Raw genomic sequence first — 21,468 nt, 5'->3', positions numbered from 1 at the left:
AACCACAACACAACATCCATTAATTAAGACTTTAAAGTACACACTGCAACTATTAAAAAATAACCAAGATATTACAATTTTCCAAGAGAAAAATCAAGCATGAATCTAGTACATCTGCCTTATTTGTGATACTAACATTAGCACCATCAACTGAATATTAGGAAATAACTATATATATTCCACCTTACCATGGAATATTTCCACTGCAGCTACATAGGTTTCTACTGGAGGCAATATTATCTTCTACAGTTCCTGCTACCTGACAGCTTTGCATTCCCAGCCTGACATCAGCCTCTCTGCTTGTGTCTATGTGCAACGGCTTCCATCAAGAAGCCAAATAACCCCCAAATGGGAAAAGGTCTGTAAATTATTTTTTTTCAAGTTTTCATCAGTTCCCAGTCCAGAGCAAAAAGTTTTACAATACATTTATATCAGCAGAGCTAAAAAAGACGGCAAAAGCTGCTCAAGCCAGCACTGCCACCAAAATAAATGTCATTGATCTTCGACAGAAAATTAGTTTTGTTGCTAAGGCTCTGAGCACAAATGTACAGTCACTGAAAAATTGCACTATAATCTGAAAATGAAGTAAAGCAAATATTCACTAGGGGAAGAAGTATGTATTAATAAAAACAAGACTAAATTGTAGGTTAGTCAGATGTTATACCAAAATCACAGTTGATGAACTTTAACTCAACCACATTTTTTCTCCATGTTTTAAGACACCTCTACCAATGTTCATGTTCAAGATTCTTCTCAGGTTGTAGCACAGAATGCAGAAATTACTACTCACACTAATTGCCTTGTTCTTTTCTCATTGCCTTGCATAAGAGGGTTAGGAAATAAGACTTAAGAGCACTAGCCATGAAAAACATGAAATGATTCCACTTTCAGCCACAACAATAAATTTCATAGTACAATACTTAACTTAAATCAGACTTACAAACGCAACAGACCATTCCAAACTAACACTATATTCAAATTCAAAATTGCATGTTTTTTTTTTCTTGAATAAGCCACACAGTGTAGTTTTCTTTGAAAGATAAATTTTCTACAGAATCAGAAGGGTTAGGAGCAAACCTCCAGTTATCTTGAATTAATTACAAAAATAAAACTCAAACACAAAGAGTTCAGAGATTAGTCGAGGCAAAAAGCAGCCATAACTTGCCCCTGATCATGCAGAAATCCCTATTTTCAGTTTTATCACCTATCACCCCCAAAAGGTCAAAGGCATTATTATTTTGTTCTCTGTGTCATTTGCAATGACAAATATTTATCAGTACTATATTTGCTCACAAGTTCAGCACCCTATTTAACTGCAAACTTCTACAAAAAAAAACCCATAATTTCAACTTCTATCTTCCTTTTGCTATTTCTAGAGGGTTCAGGTTACATTTCTTTTTTGTGTTTTAAAAAATTACTTCTTTCAAGTAAATTCATCGAAGGCTTATATTCATTTCAATTTGAAATTAAAGCATAATTTAAGACAAAAACTACATAGAAGACACCAAAATTTGCTCCTCAGAACAAACACCTAAAGACAGTTGTTTCAACCATCAATGAAAGCGTAAAGATGCAGCCAAATAACTAATAGATGATGTATTTTGGTACATATTACTGCTAGCAGTTAAGAAAAAAAACAAATCCAGTCACAAGCTTAACAGATTTAATGACAGCATACAAATCAAATTCATTAATTAGAATCAAATGACACCATCCCACACTGGCATTCATGCGATGTTGAAAGCATATGTGGTTGCACATTCAGAAATACTCTCAGAGATGATAAAATTTTAGTTCCTTACCACAGTGATACTGACAGCATCATCAAACTGATGCATTAAAACACTGATGACTGCAGATGCCAGGAGAAGCATAATAAGGGGATTTTTAAACTGAAATGAAACACAACAGTAATTCAGCAATACTCTTGACTTGTTTTGTCTACATCTCAAAGCACATCTGAGCTATTTTTTGAACATATTATTCTATCATTAAAATATTTCTAACCTACCAGTGCAAACAAAAGCTGATTCTGTACAGTTCAGATTTTACTTGAGGTTTTTTTTTTTTAATATCAAAGTCCTTTAGTAAACCACACTGAATACATAACAGGAGAACAGTGTTCCCTACATTTCTTGATTCGCATCTAAGGTAATAATAATAATGTCCTCTATTTGTTTGTACTGTATTTAAACACACAAAAAGAAACCTGAAATACATTCAAAATGCCCTTGAGGTAACAAGCTGACCCTGTTCCCAGAAAGTGATCATTATCAAGTCAGCACTGTATTTCCTAACATTCAATTTGTTGGGTTTTGTTTCACAAGACAAAAATTTTCCTTTCAGATCATAGAGTTGACTCAGATTTCTAAGACCAATATAAAGGATCTTGCTTCTACGTGACAACTGGTTGCTAACATGGCCATTTTTTGAGAAATCTTACAAAAAAGAACATTCCTACAACTAAGCGAAGAATATTCTAACAGCACACATGATAAGCACATTCAAAGCAAATATGTATCTTAATAAATCCTAACTAAAATAGACTTGGATAATACACGTTAGAAGTGTTCTGATGCATCTGACTAATTTGACACTACACGTGGTAAAATAAAGCATTAATGCCAGAAGACAGCTAGTATGTTCCCACTGCTATCACCAGCCCAGCGCTGACAATCTTTTTAGTCACTCCCAAGTAAAACAGTTTCTCTAAAAATGAACCACCTACTACTTCAAGGTTTACTTTAGAACATAACTGGACTGCTGCTCAGACAACGTGCAGGAAATACTGACCAGAGTGGTTACCATTAAAAATTAATTAGAAAAATCAGCTGTGTGAAAAGTTGCTGTAAATATCTTGTGTAGCTGGAGGACGGGGCAGGGGGTGAGACAGGAGAAAGTATTGATACTTTTACACCATTCTGAAAAGCCACACATGCTCAAATATATGCGTGTGCATATATATATATATATGTGTGTGTGTGTATATATACATATATATACATATATATATACATATATGTGTGTATATACACACACACACACACATATATATATATATATATATAAAATTGACACTGTACTTTCGCCAGTCCTTCTTAACACCAGAATCAAGGCTGGCCCAAATCCCACCCTCAGTTCAAAGGCAGCGGTTTTGCTTCATAAAATTTCCTTTGTCTGTCAAGTTATCCCTACTTCATGTTCCATTTAAATATTTACCAACAGTTCTAAGCATGTGTGTCTGACCTTAGTGTGATCCATGCTCAAGCCTTTGCCTACAGGGAACTTTATTCTGCTTCTCCAGCCCTCCCGCTAGTTATGAATGGTACCCTTTGACTAGTTATGAACATATATTCAAGAACAAACTGTGATTAAAACACTGACATGTACCCAATTAAAAGCTTTTTTGATAGGTAAATTAGATACAAATTAAATTATAAAAGTCACAATCTCCTATTCTGCTAGAGCTTCCCCACTTTAATCAGAATATGTTCATGCACATAAAAGCTAAGTAATAAAGAGCAAAACTAGTGACAAGTATTAAAACCAAAAAGTAGAAAGGGCAAAAACTGTAACCTGGGAAATATATTTTTTCCACAGTGGCTCATCTTCACTAATATCAAATTCATTCCATCCATGGAATGCCCGTCTATGACAAACTTCACAGTTTTTTAAGCCATTCTGAAGATTCGCCTATTAAAATACGCAAAGAATAACACAGTCAGCAATTATACTGGTAAGCTAGACTTCAAAATAAAATTTCAACACCAAAATATATAGCCTTAGATTATAAAAATGTGGCCAACATCAGAAAAACAAACTTAGTACTCATGTTTGTATGACAATAAAAGCTAATAAATAATAGATAAATAAATAATAAAACCACTATTATTTTAAAACTCAATTTGGCATTACTTAAGAGTACTTCAACAAAAAAATTCACAGAAGAACTACAGAGGCAGATGCTGGTTCGTATCTTGAAATTATTGTTGATCTTCTCTGCAGAAAACTCTTCAGCAAGCCAAACTACGGGCATAGTTCAGTCTCTTGAGGATTATGTCAGGAGTTCAGTTATGCGGCCAAATGCCACAGAAGTAGCTTCGAAGTCTGGAGTTGTCAGTGACCAGCATTTACCATGGTGTACTCCTCAAGCAGTCAAGCACACAGAAAATCAAAAAATATCATCTATCACAAAAATTAACCCAGATTCAGTGGTTCGTAAATCTGTCAATGGATAGCTTTCTCAATCCTGTTCCTCCACTTAAAAGGGGAGCTACTGAAATAAATTAAGGACGTTAAGGATTCCTTAGAGAAATGGAAGCAATTGCTATGAAAAACAGAGCAGAATTTTATAGGAAGACTGACTCTAGGAGTGTTATTAACAAAAGCAATCTTCAAAGCATACAGAAATCTGACCATTTTCAAGTTGAATCTGAACCCCCCTCCAGAAAACTTGATTATTTTGAAAACGTTAGAGATTACAGCATTTTGAGTAACAATTTAAAAATCAACATGCTTTTAGAAGTAGACAACAGTTAACATCAAACTGCGTGATAAAGCATAGACTTTCAATGACAAGATCTGTGCTTAAGAATATCAAACTTATTGTTTGGTAACATCAGAGCATTCTTAAGAGATGCAAAATCACTTACTTGCAGAATGCTTGCAACTTCATCAACTGGCAATTCACTGGCTTTTTTTGAAGACAGTACAGGAATCATTGTCTCATTGTCACCATCAGGGATTTTTTGAAGACGTGCAACCTAAGAAACAAAACCAAAGTCTGAAGGGAAGGAGAGCACTAACATCTCATTTCAAACAACATATACCAGAGCAATGTAGTAGTAATGCCATTAAAAGACAGTTTTTGATAACCATTCGCTCTTCAAAAACAGCCTGTGAATTCAGCTTATTTTCACACAGTACCAACTGCAACAATAAAACAAAATACTGGACATGCAACTGCAAAGACTGATTTCTGTAACCATGTGTTAAGTGATGACAAAGATCCTAACAGTTAAATATATTAATAATCCTTTAGCTCATTATCTTCAATAGCTGGTCAGAAAGTAATCACTCCAGATAAATATCACTCCCTGCCCTTACTTTCTACTCATTAATAAAGGTGATCTAAGCAGGCCTAGTTACTTTTTCTTGTACACAAAGAACGGAAAAATAATATTAAGAAAACCTCAAACAAGAGCACAGATGCAAGTGAAGTCATAAAACTTGACTACAGTACAAAACCTTCAAGTCAGTGCTATAAAAAGGAATGTTTTCCTGTAATTTTAGGAAGTTAAAATTTTATGACCTGCAGAAGAGTGCAATAGCAACATTGATCGCACAGCTCAGCACCGCTTTGACATTTAATGAAGCTTCCGAGTTTCTGCATTCTTGCTTATTAAATGAGAAGCTGGATAGTCCTTCTTCCCCCTCACTACCTTACTGCAACCACAATTAATATCTCATTCATCTTTCCATATACACATCCCCCCCTCCAACAACTGGAATACACCAAACATGCAAACATGCACACCACAGAAATGGTTTTTCTATTATACTTGCACAGAATTTAATAGGCAGGTTTATGCTTTTATACAAGAAAATAATTATTTTTTAATCTCCTCCTCTATGGATGCTGAGACTTAAAATATAAGCTAAAGTACTTGAAGACGACAACACATTAAAAGATTCCAGCATTTTTATGCCCTAAAAAAGGTATAACAATCTTCATTTCCTATATTGCACACTGTTTGCCATGTATTCAGATATGATAACCAAGATTAATTCAACTCAATATTTGTTCTTCTACCTGCTTACCTAAATAGACTCCACAAAGACTTCATCCTGGGGAACCAAGGGAACAATGAACAAAGGTGAAAGTGCTACAAGTTGGAACCCACATGCTTTCACTTTTCAAAAGAAACCCTTGGAAACCAAACCAACCAACAAGACTTGCTCCTCATTGCAGCTCTAAGAAAGCGCCTCTAGAGACTGAGAGGAAGAGCGGGGTGAAATGTGGCACGGGTTTGAGCTCTTGGGTGGGGGGAATGGCAGAACTGCACCTTAACACCGTGTCTACTGGCCTCCAAAGAGATGGAGCCCCTTGGACCCCAACCAGCTTTCTGCAGCCTGAAGCCAACAGGACTGAGCAGCTGGAGTGCAGCTCAGCGAAGGCCAAAGGACAAAAGCTCAGCCACATCTCCACTCCAGTTCCCATATTTCATTCCACTGAGAAAGCTTTGTTTTGTTCCTTACTATGCTTTTAATGATGCATTTATGTAAAGACCAGAGCTGGAAAGTCTGTGGACAAAATGTGTGGCTTAAAGATGCTTTAGTGTTGGTTTGGTACTTACTGAAACCTTAAGTATACACACTGATCTAAGTCTTCTGCAAAATGATGGTGAACACACATTATTCTACACTATTACCTAGCAAATTAGCATTTTCAACTAGTTTTACATGTTTCAAATTAGACAGGAAATTGGATCAAAAAATATTGCAGCCACGGTTCAACAAAATTACAGACTTTTCTTTCTCAACATCTTACGTATTTTAGAAGAATTACTGCTTTCAACATCAGAAGAAAAACAAAACCGCGACTATAATTCTATTGCTAACAAAGGGTTTCCTTACAAAATCTGATTATAACAAGGCCTTACACCACCATGGTTTCACTATCCTGGACCAGAGGGACATACATTTGCTCCACAGTCTAAGGTTCCTCAGAGCGTACAGCATCGTAAGATCCCTGCTCCAAAACAGAACTACATTAAAGCAATTTAACCTGACCAGAATAGCAACAGAACAGCAGGTATTCTGATTAGGAAGAAGACAGACAATGTGACCCTAAACCTTCCAAAATACTCTATGACACATACACGTTCAGTTCTCAAACTTCATCATGGGAGTGATGCATCATCACAACCATTCTTAGTCTTCCACGCAGACAGGAAAACTTTGGCTAAATGTACCACTGCTTCTACCAGCATCCATGGAGCACTTGATGCTCACGAGATCCAGCCCCTAGGAAGAAAGAGTTTTATTTAAATCTGCTTTGCAGAATCTTCAATACGTGTCGTGCCTATCTGCAGGTAACAAATGAATTCTGCCATTAAGAACATACACAGCTACAGATGCTGTTGAGGCTACACATACAAATCAATATTAAGTATAATCACTTCAGTTCTCAGGAGATTGCTATTGGAGATGACTTTTTGTACTTTAAAAGTTTGTAGTCCATTTTCTCTGGATTTTAACCTTACTTGTCATTTTTCTTCAATTCCAAACTTTCCTAAGCCAAATTTTGCTACAATCTCCTCTCCTGATAGAACACCGTATGGAATTACTAGCTCATGTTATTTTCTTTAAGGTTTCCTGTCCTATCTCTTGGTTCTTATTGAAAATAAAGAGGACATTCATGGTATTAGCTACCAAATGCCAGTTCAGGGCTGAAAACCATTAAGCTTAAGTGCTGCTTCAAAATAAACCACGGAACACATTATTTTGACCAAGATGACTCCACATTCTGAACAAAAATGCTGAGCAACCACGCTTTCCCAGTAAGAGTAGGCAGAAAAAAACAACCTGACAACCATCACAATTTTTAGTGCTGAGAAAAATCTTTTTCCCTATACCAACTGACACGGCTGCTAAACACAAATAATTTCCAAAAGGGATATGTAACTAATCATTTCCCTAGTATTATCAATCAGGGCTTCAGAAAGCTTAATAACAAGCTTTTAAAGGATATTTTAATAAGTTAAATATCCTTCAACAGAAATATTCCAATACTCTTAGAGATCAGGCTTTTCCAAATAAATCTTCATTAGCATGGTGGAACTCTGCTACAACAAAGCCTATTTCGACCGCCTTTTTGTGACAGACTCAAAGAATCTTTGATTTTGAATGTGTTTCATTCATATTATCTTCTGCTTTTACAAAGAACATTGTACTGTATGCAATAAAAAAAGAATCTACAGAGAAAATCTGGTGTAGGATTAGAAAAATAAAGGCTCAGAAAGTCTGTTTATAGCCAGCTTCTTTCTCTAAGGCAAAATTACACATCATAAGGCAATTCTGGATGGATTCTCATCTAACTGCTCAAAAACCTCTACAATCTTTGTAAACTGCACTTGTAGTTCAGAAAAGAACAGTTTCAAATACCTAACACTTTGCCTCCAATTAAATGCAATTGCTTAGTCCATGAGAAACTGATCACTGTTGCCTTCATCACTACCATCCAAAATACAAGGCAAGTTACACCAACAGATTTAGATCAAAAAAGCTAGTTGCAAAAAGTGCTTGCTATCTGCTGAAACACAATAACCATACACAAGCAAATAATTTTGTCTTTCCTATGCATTACTTCTACAAAGCAAGGGAAAGATTTCTTATTCAATACCATCAGAAAGTGCTCTCCAGTCCTTTGCGCTGCTGCTCAGACCTACAAACTGGAAACCTGGGCTCCTGCATCACCTTTTAGCATATCCAACAGAAGTTATCCCCAAAATCACAGTGTTCTATATCAAAGGAGTCAACCCACATATAATAAGCTATCTTCCCATCCCATGCCGCAATTAAATTTCAAGCAACTCTCATTTCGTACCTTAAAACACTTTAGCACCTCATTGTAGGCCAAGTTTTTATATGGTTAATTGGGCTAAGAAATTATACTGGCCGATGCTTCTATATCAGACAGGCAGCACGTACATGACTGCTGAAATTTTTGGAGCCACAACTACAGCATCCCATTCCCTGCTTGCAGCTAAATCTCCCAAGGAACAAAGCAGCAGGATGCTAACTAACAAAAACAAATAGCTGCCTCAGGAAGGAGTTTTCTTGGACCACTTCCAACATACACACCACCATTTCTAGGCCAAGAAACATGCATCAATCATACAACCAGGGAACAGCGACCAAAGTACATTTATCAAAATTAATACAAATTAGTCTGGAAGGCTTACACTACCAGAAATTCAGAGTTCCCCTGTGTTCTCTCTAAAGGAAAATTCTAGTTAATAGTAATGTCTGTTTCTTCTTCCTCATACACTATGAAATTCTGCCTACCCTCTTACTACCATGACCAATACCAAGTACCAACAACTTACTTCTATCACTCTGTTTCTCAGCTCAGCTGGAACAGTCCATTATCAACCAGCAGGGCTCACTGACATTTTACAACTATTTTTAAGAGGAAATTTTGGCTCTGCTCTGCACATAATGCAAACGGCAGCATCTACATTCGCTGAGAGCTGTCTAAAAAATTTGGAACATTCTCACAGCAAAATTTTTTTTAGTCAAACTTGAGAGCAAAACACTTCAGTTAATTAGCTACTATGAAGTCCTGTAAATGTTATATGTAGTTACTCAGTTGACCTACAAGTGCAAAACACAAAGGTGGTGTAAAAACAAAACTACCAAGAACAGTAAAATTTTAAAAAGAGATGTTTCAAAAGCAATGACATTTAGGTTGAGGTAATTAAAGAGAAATACTGATTCTTTGCGAAATTCCTTTAGAAACCTGAAAGACAAGAATGCATCTGGGTTTGGGCACTCTACTCAGAAAGAGCTGTTTACCCTCCCCACAAGAAGTCTCACTGGCAAACTGCAAGTTAGTAGAGCCAGTTCTTGGGAAACACCGCGGCACAACTGGAAATGTAAAAAGAAGACTGGAAGCACTGACTCCGCATGCTTTCCAGTATTTGCCTCCTAACCACACCTATCACTTTGTTCTTAATCTTCCCCTCCATCTGAACACGTGATTTGGACCATTTAAATCTACCCCATCAGTCCCTGTAAAACCCAACCCCTTTCAAGTCAACTCAAGTAATACAAAGACCTTGTGACTTGTTTGTTAGTGATCGACCTGTAAAACTATTATTGTACAAGCAGCTAGTGACTCACACCCAGATATACGCCTTTGTACCATGGATCCTCTGTGATTACTACTGAATCATGCTGTGTTTAATCAACAGTAAAATGAATGTATACATAATCAATGTGCATTTAATCTTAAGTATATGTACAGTACATTGTGTTTTCCACTTGAAATATTACATGCACCTGCTAAGGAACTGCAGCTTTATTAATGAGATGAGGACATTAAAGCATATTATCCAAGGGACACTTCAAAGCCTGCATTCCAGAAAGAACTGCTTTCAGTGATTAATGAATCTGTACTGTGAGTGAAACCCCATGAGAGTATTAGTGCACTCAGAGCAGACAAGATCTACAATGCGTCATGCTCAGGCCAGAGACCCGTCCAAAGCTGTATCATCTCAGGGCGCCCAGCATCAGAAAGGATCCATTATTTTATTACCTACTTTGCTACCAACTTTTCTGAGTTATTATTAGTAATCTGCCTTGCAAGTGTTTGTGCCTTTCTTATCAGGATCCTGAAAGAACCAGCTCTTCCTCATCCACTAAAGGAATAAGCTTCCATTTTTCACCTACCTTCCCCACACTGGAAATAATGACAGTGTTCACCAACATAACAAAAAGGTGCTTCACTGAAAATAAAAAAGACTTACAAGCTTCCCATTTCCTCAGTCTTCTGTATGATCAAACTAGATGTGATGTATACTAAAAGGTTCAGAAAGCTCGGATCCTACGAGGCATGTTCTTCTTCAGTTCTGCACAATTTGTAACCAGGATGGTGGGTGCAGAGGGGTAACAACAGATCAGCTCCTGGAGAAATTTGTGCACACCGCAGCATAATAAAATACCAAGTGCTTACCTCTTCTGTGCTGCCTGGCATCCTCAAAGTACACAGGGCTAGAGATCAACTAGATGTCAATGGGCACAGAGGCCAGGGTTTCTGTGTGTGTGCACAGGGACTTTGGAAACGGCTCCTGCTGAACAAACACTCTCAGCTGTGAAAAGTATCTTTAAGGAAAAAAAGACTCTAGCCAGAAGGGAAGTAATCCTCTTTTCTGTCAGTTCTGTCAGATATGAAGCATCAGTGCAAAGTCTTGCCTACTCATTGGGACATGGTAGCTAAAAGTTTCGGAGATACATATCTTCAGCCATCTTATTGCCCATCTTCAAGCTCTCCATTTAAGTAGGTCATTGCTCAGCATCATGACTGTGATTGCACAGAGTCACTTTATAGCAATGACCTTAAAAATATCTATTTCACTAGATGTTCCTGCTGTCTTTGCCTCTCCCACTTGGCTAGAAGGCAAGTTGCTCCTGGAACCTTAATAGAGGTCCCAGTCGCAGAACAGTGACTGTGTGATGACAAGACACGGGAAAAAGCCAAGCCCAAAAAGCGTAAAAGCGCTAGGCATGGTCAATAGATAGAGTAAGTCCCGGAGCAGCTGCACATCCAGAAGCAAACCCCTGATGCACAGCAGGATTCCTCAGAGCCCTCAGACCATTCTGGAACGAGGAACACCCAACGTGGTTGTGACTATGATGCAACTTCCTCTGTGAAATTCCACCAGATCTTAACAGAAATTTCATCTCCAGCTAAATTCACCAAGTTATGCCAATAGAAAAAGCATGTGAAAGTAACTGAGTGTGGTGGATACAGATTTAATAAAATAAATAAAAATCAGGGCAACCAAGTTCACAAACTCTAAATGCAGACAAGTCACAAACATTGCCTGATTAAGTAATTTTCATTTCTTTCATAAATTAGTTCAAAATACAAGAATAAGACATCTATATTTTAATGATGTCCAGAAAATCTGAATTTATATTCAGGAAGGCTTCACCTATACCAACTGCACTGAGATAGCTGTTCATACCTTATATATGACTAAATCACAAAGACTGATTACTTCCTATACTCTCAACACACAATTTCTCTCATAATCCTCAAAATCCTGTAAATTTACATATGAAAAACACGTTAGTATTGTGACTGGCCAATAAACCATTATTAACAGAAGGCTCAGAGGAGACGGGCAAGGGCGATGCACCCATGAAGCTCAGGAAATCACATAGCATGGGACTAACCAGAGCTGTTGCAAAGAGGCAAACCTAATCTCACCACAGTGAGGACTGGAAGGTGGCCTTTGCTTTGGATAAACAACTATGTCAGCTGAGTGGATCAGACGGTGGTGTAGATGTTTCTCCCTGATTTCATCAAAAGAATGTGAATGCCTGAGTTAGTCAGACCTGCATGGGAGGACGTATATGTGGCTCAGCCCAACATATGCACAGAACAATCAACAACATTTCAAGGAGTGCAACAGGGTTGAGCTGGTTTCAAGTCACACATCCTTCTTCCAGCAACTAGGGATGACCAGTATCATGATGGTGAGCATATTACAGAGACCAGTAACGGGAATCACACCAGTATTAGGACAAGTGGCAATGGATACAAAGTGGAACACAGGACATTCCACTTAAATTTGAAAAGAAACTTCTTCTCAGTGAGGGTGACAGAGCACTGGAACAGGCTGCCCAGGGAGGTTGTGGAGTCTCCTTCTCTGTAGACATTCAAAACCCGCCTGGACACATTCCTGCGTAACCTCATCTGGGTGTTCCTGCTCCAGCAGGGGGATTGGACTAGATGGTCTTCTGAGGTCCCTTCCAATCCCTGACATTCTGTGATGGCAACTGAACTGAGTATTGCAATTCCTATATTTTGCTAACTTTAACTTACAAAATATTTTGACAACATAGTACAAATTTATCATTCTGCTAAATAAGAAATCCCAAGTAACATTAAATACCTTCAAACACACATACATTATGTTAAACTTTACACCTTTTATACCTGCACTGTCTAAAATAACCTGGCCAGAGAGTATTATACTCTGACAAATACCTTTGTGGGAAATAATGTTGCTTTCTTAAAGCAGCAAGTAAAGTGCCAACACTCCTTCGATATCAACATCCATGACCGATTTGCAAAAAGAGTATCTTACCTGCCACTGTGAAGGGCTGCCCCCTCACACCCCCAAAAGGTTGAAGTCTGGAAACTAATGAGGCGCTTGTTTTCTACCAGGCACTGTTTGCTCAGGAGAAGAAATACTTTTTGAAGGCTTTGAAGTTACTGTCTACTATCTCCATTTGAATTGACTTCTTTAGAGAAGTGTGACTGTTTTTCACTTCTGGGGAGAGAGCTTCAGCAGCCCTGTATTCTAATATTCAAAGAAATTTGTTCCTATTCAATAGTATTTTAGTTTAAACATTTTACCAGGAGCCCCCACATCAAAGGAAATGCACACAGAAAAGTTCTGTCTCTAAAAAAGCCAGAAGGAAAGAGAAACACTAATCTGCATTAATGAGCTCTCTTTGCAGAGTCATTTCTATCCTGGGAGGTCACATAGTTTCAGCCCCTTGCCATTGTACATTATTTCATAAGGCTTTACAGAAAAAGGGCGATATTCAACCTGGCACAGACACCACCCACTAACCAAAGAGATATAAATACCCAAATTACGACAACAACCAAGCTGCCTCAAAAGCCTGAAAAAAAATGCCTTGTATTCCAGTACTATTTCAGCAGTGCTTAGGACTTTCACTGTGGCCAACAACCAGCCGTAACACAGAACTGTCCTCCTTAGTACACAACACTTCTGCATTTCTTACTAACTAAAAACCAGAGATCTGAATAATGGCACTGACGATCTTAAATCTCAAGATTTGAGCAATCTTAAAAGTTGTAAAATATTTAAGAAAGAGATCTATCCTCAAGCACATCTACTTCAGGGAATGAAAGAAAGACTAAGACAATCCATTTAACATCCACATCAACTCTACTATAGTCTATAAAGCTCAAGAACTATTTTCAAGTACTAAAAATATTCAAGTACTAGAAATATCTAAATAATCACTTCTCTGAGAAATACAACTCCACAACCTGAAATGCATCTTACTCTTTCAGGATGTTTCTCCATGTCTTCTTTAATTTAAAAAACAGAAAGGAAAGTAAGACATCTAGTTCAACCGAGGATACCAGCACAACAGTAAAGCTGAGCAATTTTGTGTAATCATAGTATATTCCATGTGGTTATCCTGCAAGCCTTGTGAATGACAACTGCCCACTCTCTAGCTGGAGAACATATTTCACAAAAATAAGGATACCTTAACCTGACTGCGGTGCTGTAGATTGCAGCAGTAAAGACAACAAAAATTCAGACTAAGTGCCGAACACCATGTCTGTCCAAACCACCTCATCTTCCTTTAGCTCATTTCTGTAGTATACAGTTGAGACTTAAGAATGCCCAACATTTCAACTTTGTATTCGATCACTACAAAAGCTTTTAGAGCATTTAGAGCATTTCTGTATACTCTGGAGGATGTACTATGATGAATTTCAAGCCCGGTTACTGAAAGCCTTGAGATGGTATCAGTTACCAAGAATGCATTGACAGACACATCAGACCAATCTGTATTTGTTTCACCACAATATTCAGCTTTGATTCTTCCTGTTCAAAAAAAAAAAATCCTTGAACGCTGGAAAAGTCTGCTAGAACATTTCACACATTTGTCATTACTTATTAATCAGAAGAACAAAAAGATACAGAATCCTAAGCACACACTAAAACGATCAAATCAATGTTAGTGTCTTTATGAAAGCAAAATTTCTGTATAATAGCACTCGGTCAGTTCAGAAACTCATCACCCAAAGAAGAGAGCACTGACGGCCATACCTCGCTTGACTCCAAACAGCGCACACCCCTGCTTAAATCCCAATCCACGTGAAGCCTTTTAGAAATTGAAGGCCAAAAGTCTCTGGGTCTAAACATCAGTCATTTATCTCACCAGACAGTTGCTAACTTTCTAGAACAGAACATTTAACCTTAGAAATAAGATCATATGGCTCTTCTCCACTGGGTTGCTTCTATCTCATATCACTTTAAAAGTGCTGAGCTTCCCAAAGTACAGCACTTGAACAGCAAACACTAATAAAGAATTTAGCACCCTGTGATACGCTAACATATCCATGACCTGCAGACTTGAGTTGGCATATAATCTTACTAAGCAAAAATGCCAATATAAACATTCGCTCAGTATTTATTTGTTTAAAATAATGAATGAAGCTCCAAGATTCAATCATTGATTACATCCTTGACATCTATGCATTTACTTCATAATGTGACAAAATAAAATTCTAATTAAAAAAATCCTGAGCTTACTGTTTAAACCAGTTCCCAGGATCAAGCTCTTGTCAGCGCCAATCCAAACAAAACCATAACTCGCTGCATAATTACTATACTTATTGTAATAAGCTTTCTTATAAGGAGTATCAAGAAAGCAGTGACATTGTATTCACCAAGCTTTTTTTTGTGAATTAGGTATGCAGAAAAAGGTGCTGCAGATAATTCGCCTTAAAAATATTTTCAAAGCCTTTGTAAAAGATTCTGTAGGCTGCAATGGTAACCCATTATCCATTTTATCCTTTCTAACTCTTCACAGTAGAATGTTTACAAAACAACTAACTAGAAACAGATGCTTGTTCCAAATTTATACCTTGATTATTGAATTTTAATTTCCTTCCCTGTATTGTAACTTTATTATTCCTTCTAGTTTCTACAAACCACACTGTAAATGCCAATTTTGTCACCCAGTGTCAATTAGGTATCACCTGAACTCTTTCACCAACTCAACTGCAGGTCTCACAACTAAAATCTACATATTAAGTTATGCCATTCTTTCAAAATTCCATCATGATCTATGGGTGAATTATATGGAACTGAAGCTACAACTACATACAGAAGAGAGTCAAGCTAAGGGTGTGCTCACACTAGAAGGAGGAGGTCGCACTGCTTTGCCCCTCAATGTTTTCAGCATTAACTGGACGCTTCATGAGCCCATTCAAGTCACCAATTCAAGAGAAAGCTGAACCGCAGGGGGCTGGGGGAAGGAAGGGCTGGGATCACCTTCCGCCAAGCTGGTAAGCAAACTCAACAGCCAAAACAGCCAACACAACATGTATGACAGCAATGCAGCTGCAAGCAGGATCTTCTTTCAGCAATAATGAGACCATTTCGTTCAGTCCCATAGAAGAGAAGCCCAAGATCACCAAGCACTTGTCAAACTCTTCACCAAGAAAGCAAGAGAAAATGTTTGTTTCTCTTGTTTTAAATTAGCTACCCTGAGAATTGCCTGCATTGGCCTTACAACACTGTCTTTCCTACCTCACTGAGATTATCCCAGAGGCTCTCCACAGAAAGGAGTTACAAACCTAGTATTATAAAATAACTAAACACACATTCTATGATGTCTGAACTCAAGCAGATTCCATGTTACATCACTTCTACATTATTATAGATAAACATTTCTGATTTATCTGCATGGGAAAAAAAGGGGAAAGGACAGACTAAAACTATCTAATGCTCCATCAACCAGTCAAACAATAGATTAAAAGATGACACTGATCAATTGAAAAGAAAATCTATGTTTCTAGCGCAAGACAAAGGCTATGTTAACTTACCAGTTGTTTTAAGTTATCAAAGCACTGCCAAAAGATACAAAGGTCTCTACTAGAAAAATCTCTCACCTTATCCTCCAAGTTAAACAGAAGAGAGGTGACTTTTTTTGCCAATAGAAGTGTAAAGTATCAGTTTCTAATTTTCTGCAAGCTGCACATGGCAAGAAATAGTAATCAATGAATATTAAAATTCTGGTTTCACCTATCAATTTATTAAGAAATCATCTACACGTCAAAAGGAATGTAAACTGCTGTGATAACACCGCTTTCTAGTACTTCCCATCACAAACTTCATTCTGATTACTTTGGACTACCGTCACCAAACAACTGATGACACCACTCTGGAACAATTTGAACAGTTCTCAAGTGGCTGCTGTCACGAGCATCCCTTCCTCCCCGCCGTGTCCAGTTGCATGTACACACGCTCCACCCATTCCTTGGTACCTATAGCTGCCTAATGCATGATGAGCTGGTCCAGGGTGTGAACTCCCTGCCCTCAAACACCAACATTTATTCACTGATCTTCAATCGACTCGTTTAGCAACGATGCCCATTTTCACCATTTCAGAAAAACACTTATGAAACTCTTAAGGAAATTCTACTGCACTTCAAGCACATGAGAAACAAAAACCACTCATTTGGCATCTCAGGATTATGTGAAGAATTAAAGTATCTTCTACAAAGAAAAGAAAAAAATTATTCACTTTTATCTCAGTATCCATCCAATTATCAAAATTATCCTGAAATGCCTACAGACAGCCTGCAGGCTGAAATGAACAGTGGTCTTTGAAGATTAGCTGAAATCAACTAGGGCTCAAAACATGAAGGAGGATTTCACAATCACCACATGATGTTTTTATTACTTACAGCAAGTCTGGTCTGAGGTTTTTTTACCAACTTTCTACATGGTTTTGGGAAAATATTTTTGGCTTACAGGTGGGAAAACATTACTGATCTCTTCTGTTAAGCACTTAATTATCTGAAAACAAATGCTACAGAAGGTCTTGGTAAGAAAACAGTACTCCTATTTAATAATTTGTACTTGTAATCATAGCCTGATCTCAGAGCAGAGAAGCTCAAAGTTGATGTGACCTAAACTGTGTTCTCTAGTTTTCTACTAAAAGGCAGTATTCTACAAGACAATCCTCAGGAAAACAAAGAACCTGTCACACTCTAAAAGATGGTGATAAAAGAAAGAAAGAAATCAAACTACAATAACAGAAAATTACTTAAAACAGCCTAAAGGCATCAATGCAGAGATTCAAAAATTACAAAGCCTAGTTTGCACTCAGAGTTATGCTGTATCTGTGCAAGTCCTCTTGACTACCTACAGTTTAAGAAAAAGCTCCATTAATGGAAAGAAGTCACAAATTTCACCTTTCCAAACAGAAATACAAACATAACTCCTGTAAGTCACAGTTTTACTGAGCTAAGCAGAAGTCTTCCTACGGTAGGAAATTCTCCCTGCCCATTACTATGGGACACATGAATTTTTGCGGAAGCTTAATCATCCCAGCACACATGAGAGGAACAATGAAGCCCTGGGACAAAACATGAACCAGCTTAGAGTAAACATACAATACTGCTTATGAAAACCGAATTAACACAGGAAAACATCAGTTTTCCAAAACATCTTATCACTTCCCAAACTTGAATAATCATCCAAGTACAGGAAGGAAAAAAAATCTGCCATCTCTTGCTCAATATCAAAACTAAAGAGAATTTTCAAACACAAACTTGCAAAACATTTTATATATATATATATATAACTGCAATATTTGTTCTACAAGATTAGAAAGGTTCTTCAGTTGTTTCCTAGAGAAAATACATTAAGGATCCTCTCAGGAGTGCTGCAAAGTTCCAGTATGAAAGCGGCTAGTCTCTAGCTGTCTCAAAATGTCAACTGGATAGAAAAAGAAGAGCTCAGAAATACCAAGAACAGCCAAAGAGACAGTAGAGAGTTGTAAATATATATGCCAGTCTGGAGACCCTATTATGAGATGGGGGGATGGGGGAGTAGGATGCAGAGGGAAAGTAATTCATATGTTAAGAGAACCAACTCAGCCCTTATATTCATACTGAAGTTTAGCTTTCCTCCTACCCCATTCTGAAAGCCCTCAACAAGCCATAGCATTTATTCCTGCCTTTGAAATACACATCTGATCATCTTTAATTTTTCCCCCAGATAAAGCTTTTTTAAAAAAATTAATTACTTCTATCATCCAAATATTACTAATTTTTAAACATAATTTCTTTATTCCATAAGAAACTTAAGCAATGCCATCTTTGTGCTGCCAGCATTCAGAAGAATTAGAACAGGCCACACTATCATACACAACTTGATTATAAACTACATCTATGATATACTATTTATTTGGTAATAGAACTAAAAGGCATTAAAAGTCTTCCTGCCATTTTAGTTTGGCATGCAAATGTCAGACAGCTACTTCTTTTTCCCCTAAGCATATTTCTGTTCAATAGCATTATTATCCACTTTGCTTTCCCTGCCCCCAGTGCTGTTCATTCAAAAATCTTTTATCTGCAACGCAGTGACCGAAATGTAAAGGCACAGACACTACTTCTTATCAGCTATCTAGCTTCCCAAAACCAAGATCAATCTTCCAGAAACATTACCCTACACTTAAAAATTCCTTCTGTCTGACAAGGTGCGTCCTCTTTATTACAAATATTCAGTTGGAAGACATGATCAACAGGATTAAGAAAATTCTAACATTATTTTAAAGTTAGAAAAGGGTTCTGAAATGCCAGATTATGATAAACTACATCGTTTTCAACACAGGTTGGACTTCACAATTACTACAACTTTCCAGTCGTGGAAGACAACCGTACTTCAAACCAGAATGGTACAAAATAATTTAGTTAGTCTACCACACAAACTCAATCCAGTTCTTCATTCAAGTCAAACTATTAAAAAAGCGCCTCTATTTTCAGAACGGGGTGAGAGGAAAAGGAGCTCCTATGTTTCACAGTACAACGTATAGCAAAGGAAATCCAGTGGCCATTGAAAAAACACATTTAACATCTTCGAAGAATACTGATGACAAAAGTGAGGGGTGGGGGGGAAATCAACAGTTCTTTTCTTGCATATATAGTAACAAAAATAATACATTTTGGAGATTTTCAACACCCAGAGTCAAACAGAACAGAAAAATCAGCGAAGCACACAAACAACAAACACTAGCATCCCTGCAAAGGGGCTTTTAAGGCTCCCTGAGCATAAACTGAAGCCCTGCATAGAAACACTGAAATAACTCTTCAATTAAGTAATTTCCAAACTAGACAAGAAGGAGAAAGAACAACACAGCGACTCCTTTCAGTACACGGTTTCCAGCTTCATACTACGTCTTTCAATTGGCAGAACTCAAAACTTGAGTGCCACATTTGAATTAAATACTGTTCAAGAGAGCAAAGTTAAGTCATTTTTAAGAACACAGAACATGCACAAAAATACTTCAACACAAAATGCAATTAATGCTTTTTAATTTAGCCATGAAAGACAAAATTTGACAAAATCATATAATCTAAGAAAATACCAAGCAACTAATGCTCAGACAACCCATTCTAAGTAAAACAAGAGATTACTATTCCAAACACACAGACCGCTAACGCACTCAATAGATGTTTGAATACCTGTCAAGCAAAAATAAAATCCGTCTGATAATTAGTTCAACAAACAACAGTACAAATAAAGAAAAACAGTGGTCCTACAATTCTTAAGCTACAACATGGAGATCAAAATTCCTACCAAGAGATTAAGACACGAGAGCAACCCTGCAAACCCCTGGAACGGGAAAACATACACACGCACCAGTAGGAGTTGTCACCAAATTGCATGCAAAAATCCTCTTAGCTCCAATGAAGTCAGTGACTCTGATGAGACCTTTACCTTCATTTTCCATCGAAATTGTACTTGAGTCGATAGTTACAAAAGTCTTTAGCGACAGCAGCGCTGGAGCTGAGAGGTGAGGAGAGAGATGCCCCAAGATGCCAGGCAATCACAGCGCTCCCTCTGCCCCCACCTGCAGCAACATCTGCAAGAGAAATCAGCGCTAAAAGAGGAAAAATATAATAATAAAAATATATATTTTTTTTCTTTTAAGGGAACCCTATAGACCTCCACCGCTTTCCATCGGCCAGCACGGAGCAGGCACAGGCACGGAGGGACCCGCAGAGCTGTCAGAGGCCACCAAGGATGAGGATTAGTTGCCCAGCAGCGACAGCAACCCCGAGCAGGAGCAGCAGCAGCGCGGCCGCTCCCCCCGCGCCGCCACCAGCCGCGTCCCGCCCGGGGAGGGGCTCCCCACAGAACGAACGCCCCGCACCTAAAAATAAACCCTCACCCCAAATAACCCTCCTCCCTCCACCGCCCTGCCCGTATCCTCAGCGCCGGGCGGAAGGGGTGCCGGGAAGAAAAGCTGCGGCTCCTCGGAGCTCGCCGGCCCCGGCCGCTGCCCACAGCGACCCCCGCCCCGGCCCCGCCCGCTCACCCGGTGGCGCAGGCCGCCGCGGGCAGCGGGGCGGAGGGGCTGGGGGAGAGGCGCAAGCGGCAGCTCCCTCACCGCCGCCTCGCCGCGCCTCTCACCTCCGTGTCTCGGGGCAGCGGCACGGCCGCATCCCCGGCTCCGCTCCGCTCACTTCCGCGGGCGGCGGGAGAGGCGGCGGACGGGGCGGGGCGCGGCAACGGAAGGGCGGGCGGATCCCCCCCGCTCTGCGCCCGCACCGGCGCCTGCGCCCGGAGAAGGGGGCGCCGTTCCCCACTGGCAGCGCGGGGGGGGCGGCCGCTGTGTCCTCCCACCCGGCGCTGGTTGCCCGGGTGTCAGGCACAGCTCGGGGGCCTCGCAGGTTCCGCGGGCCCCGGTAGAGAGCAGCGAGCCACGGAAATAAACATGTTCAAACGCCCCTATTGGGAGCTCTGGAGGTGTCCCCGGCACGGGGGGCTGTGCCCTCGGTGCCCACCTCCGCGGCGAGCCCTCATCTCCCTGCCCGGGCACAGAACGCGCGTTACCGTGAGGAAGATGGGGCCAGGGCCCGGGCGCTGCCACAGAGCCCCCGCC

General features: G+C 39.1%; 1 protein-coding gene across 10 annotated transcripts in view; it reads right to left on the bottom strand.

Annotated features, from left to right (window-relative positions):
- ATP2C1 (ATPase secretory pathway Ca2+ transporting 1) overlaps positions 1-21,468 on the bottom strand; it is a 71,269-nt gene that overhangs the window by 31,723 nt on the left and 18,078 nt on the right. For 2 of the 10 annotated variants that reach the window (XM_065051681.1, XM_065051680.1), the window contains 3 exons: positions 4,653-4,763; positions 3,577-3,693; positions 1,803-1,892 (listed from right to left, as the gene is read on the bottom strand). In XM_065051681.1, coding sequence (XP_064907753.1) covers positions 1,803-1,892; positions 3,577-3,693; positions 4,653-4,763 — 318 coding nt within the window. Of the gene's footprint in view, positions 1-1,802; positions 1,893-3,576; positions 3,694-4,652; positions 4,764-20,222; positions 20,464-20,528; positions 20,683-20,901; positions 21,152-21,468 lie in introns of those variants that run through there. The other 8 variants (XM_065051687.1, XM_065051682.1, XM_065051688.1 and 5 more) reach the window with 8 other exon arrangements.

The sequence above is a fragment of the Columba livia genome, chromosome 2 (genome assembly GCF_036013475.1).
Source record: "Columba livia isolate bColLiv1 breed racing homer chromosome 2, bColLiv1.pat.W.v2, whole genome shotgun sequence".
NCBI lineage: Eukaryota > Metazoa > Chordata > Aves > Columbiformes > Columbidae > Columba > Columba livia.
The sequence above is the reverse complement of the archived record's forward strand: the minus strand, read 5'-3'. Positions and strand labels throughout refer to the sequence as shown.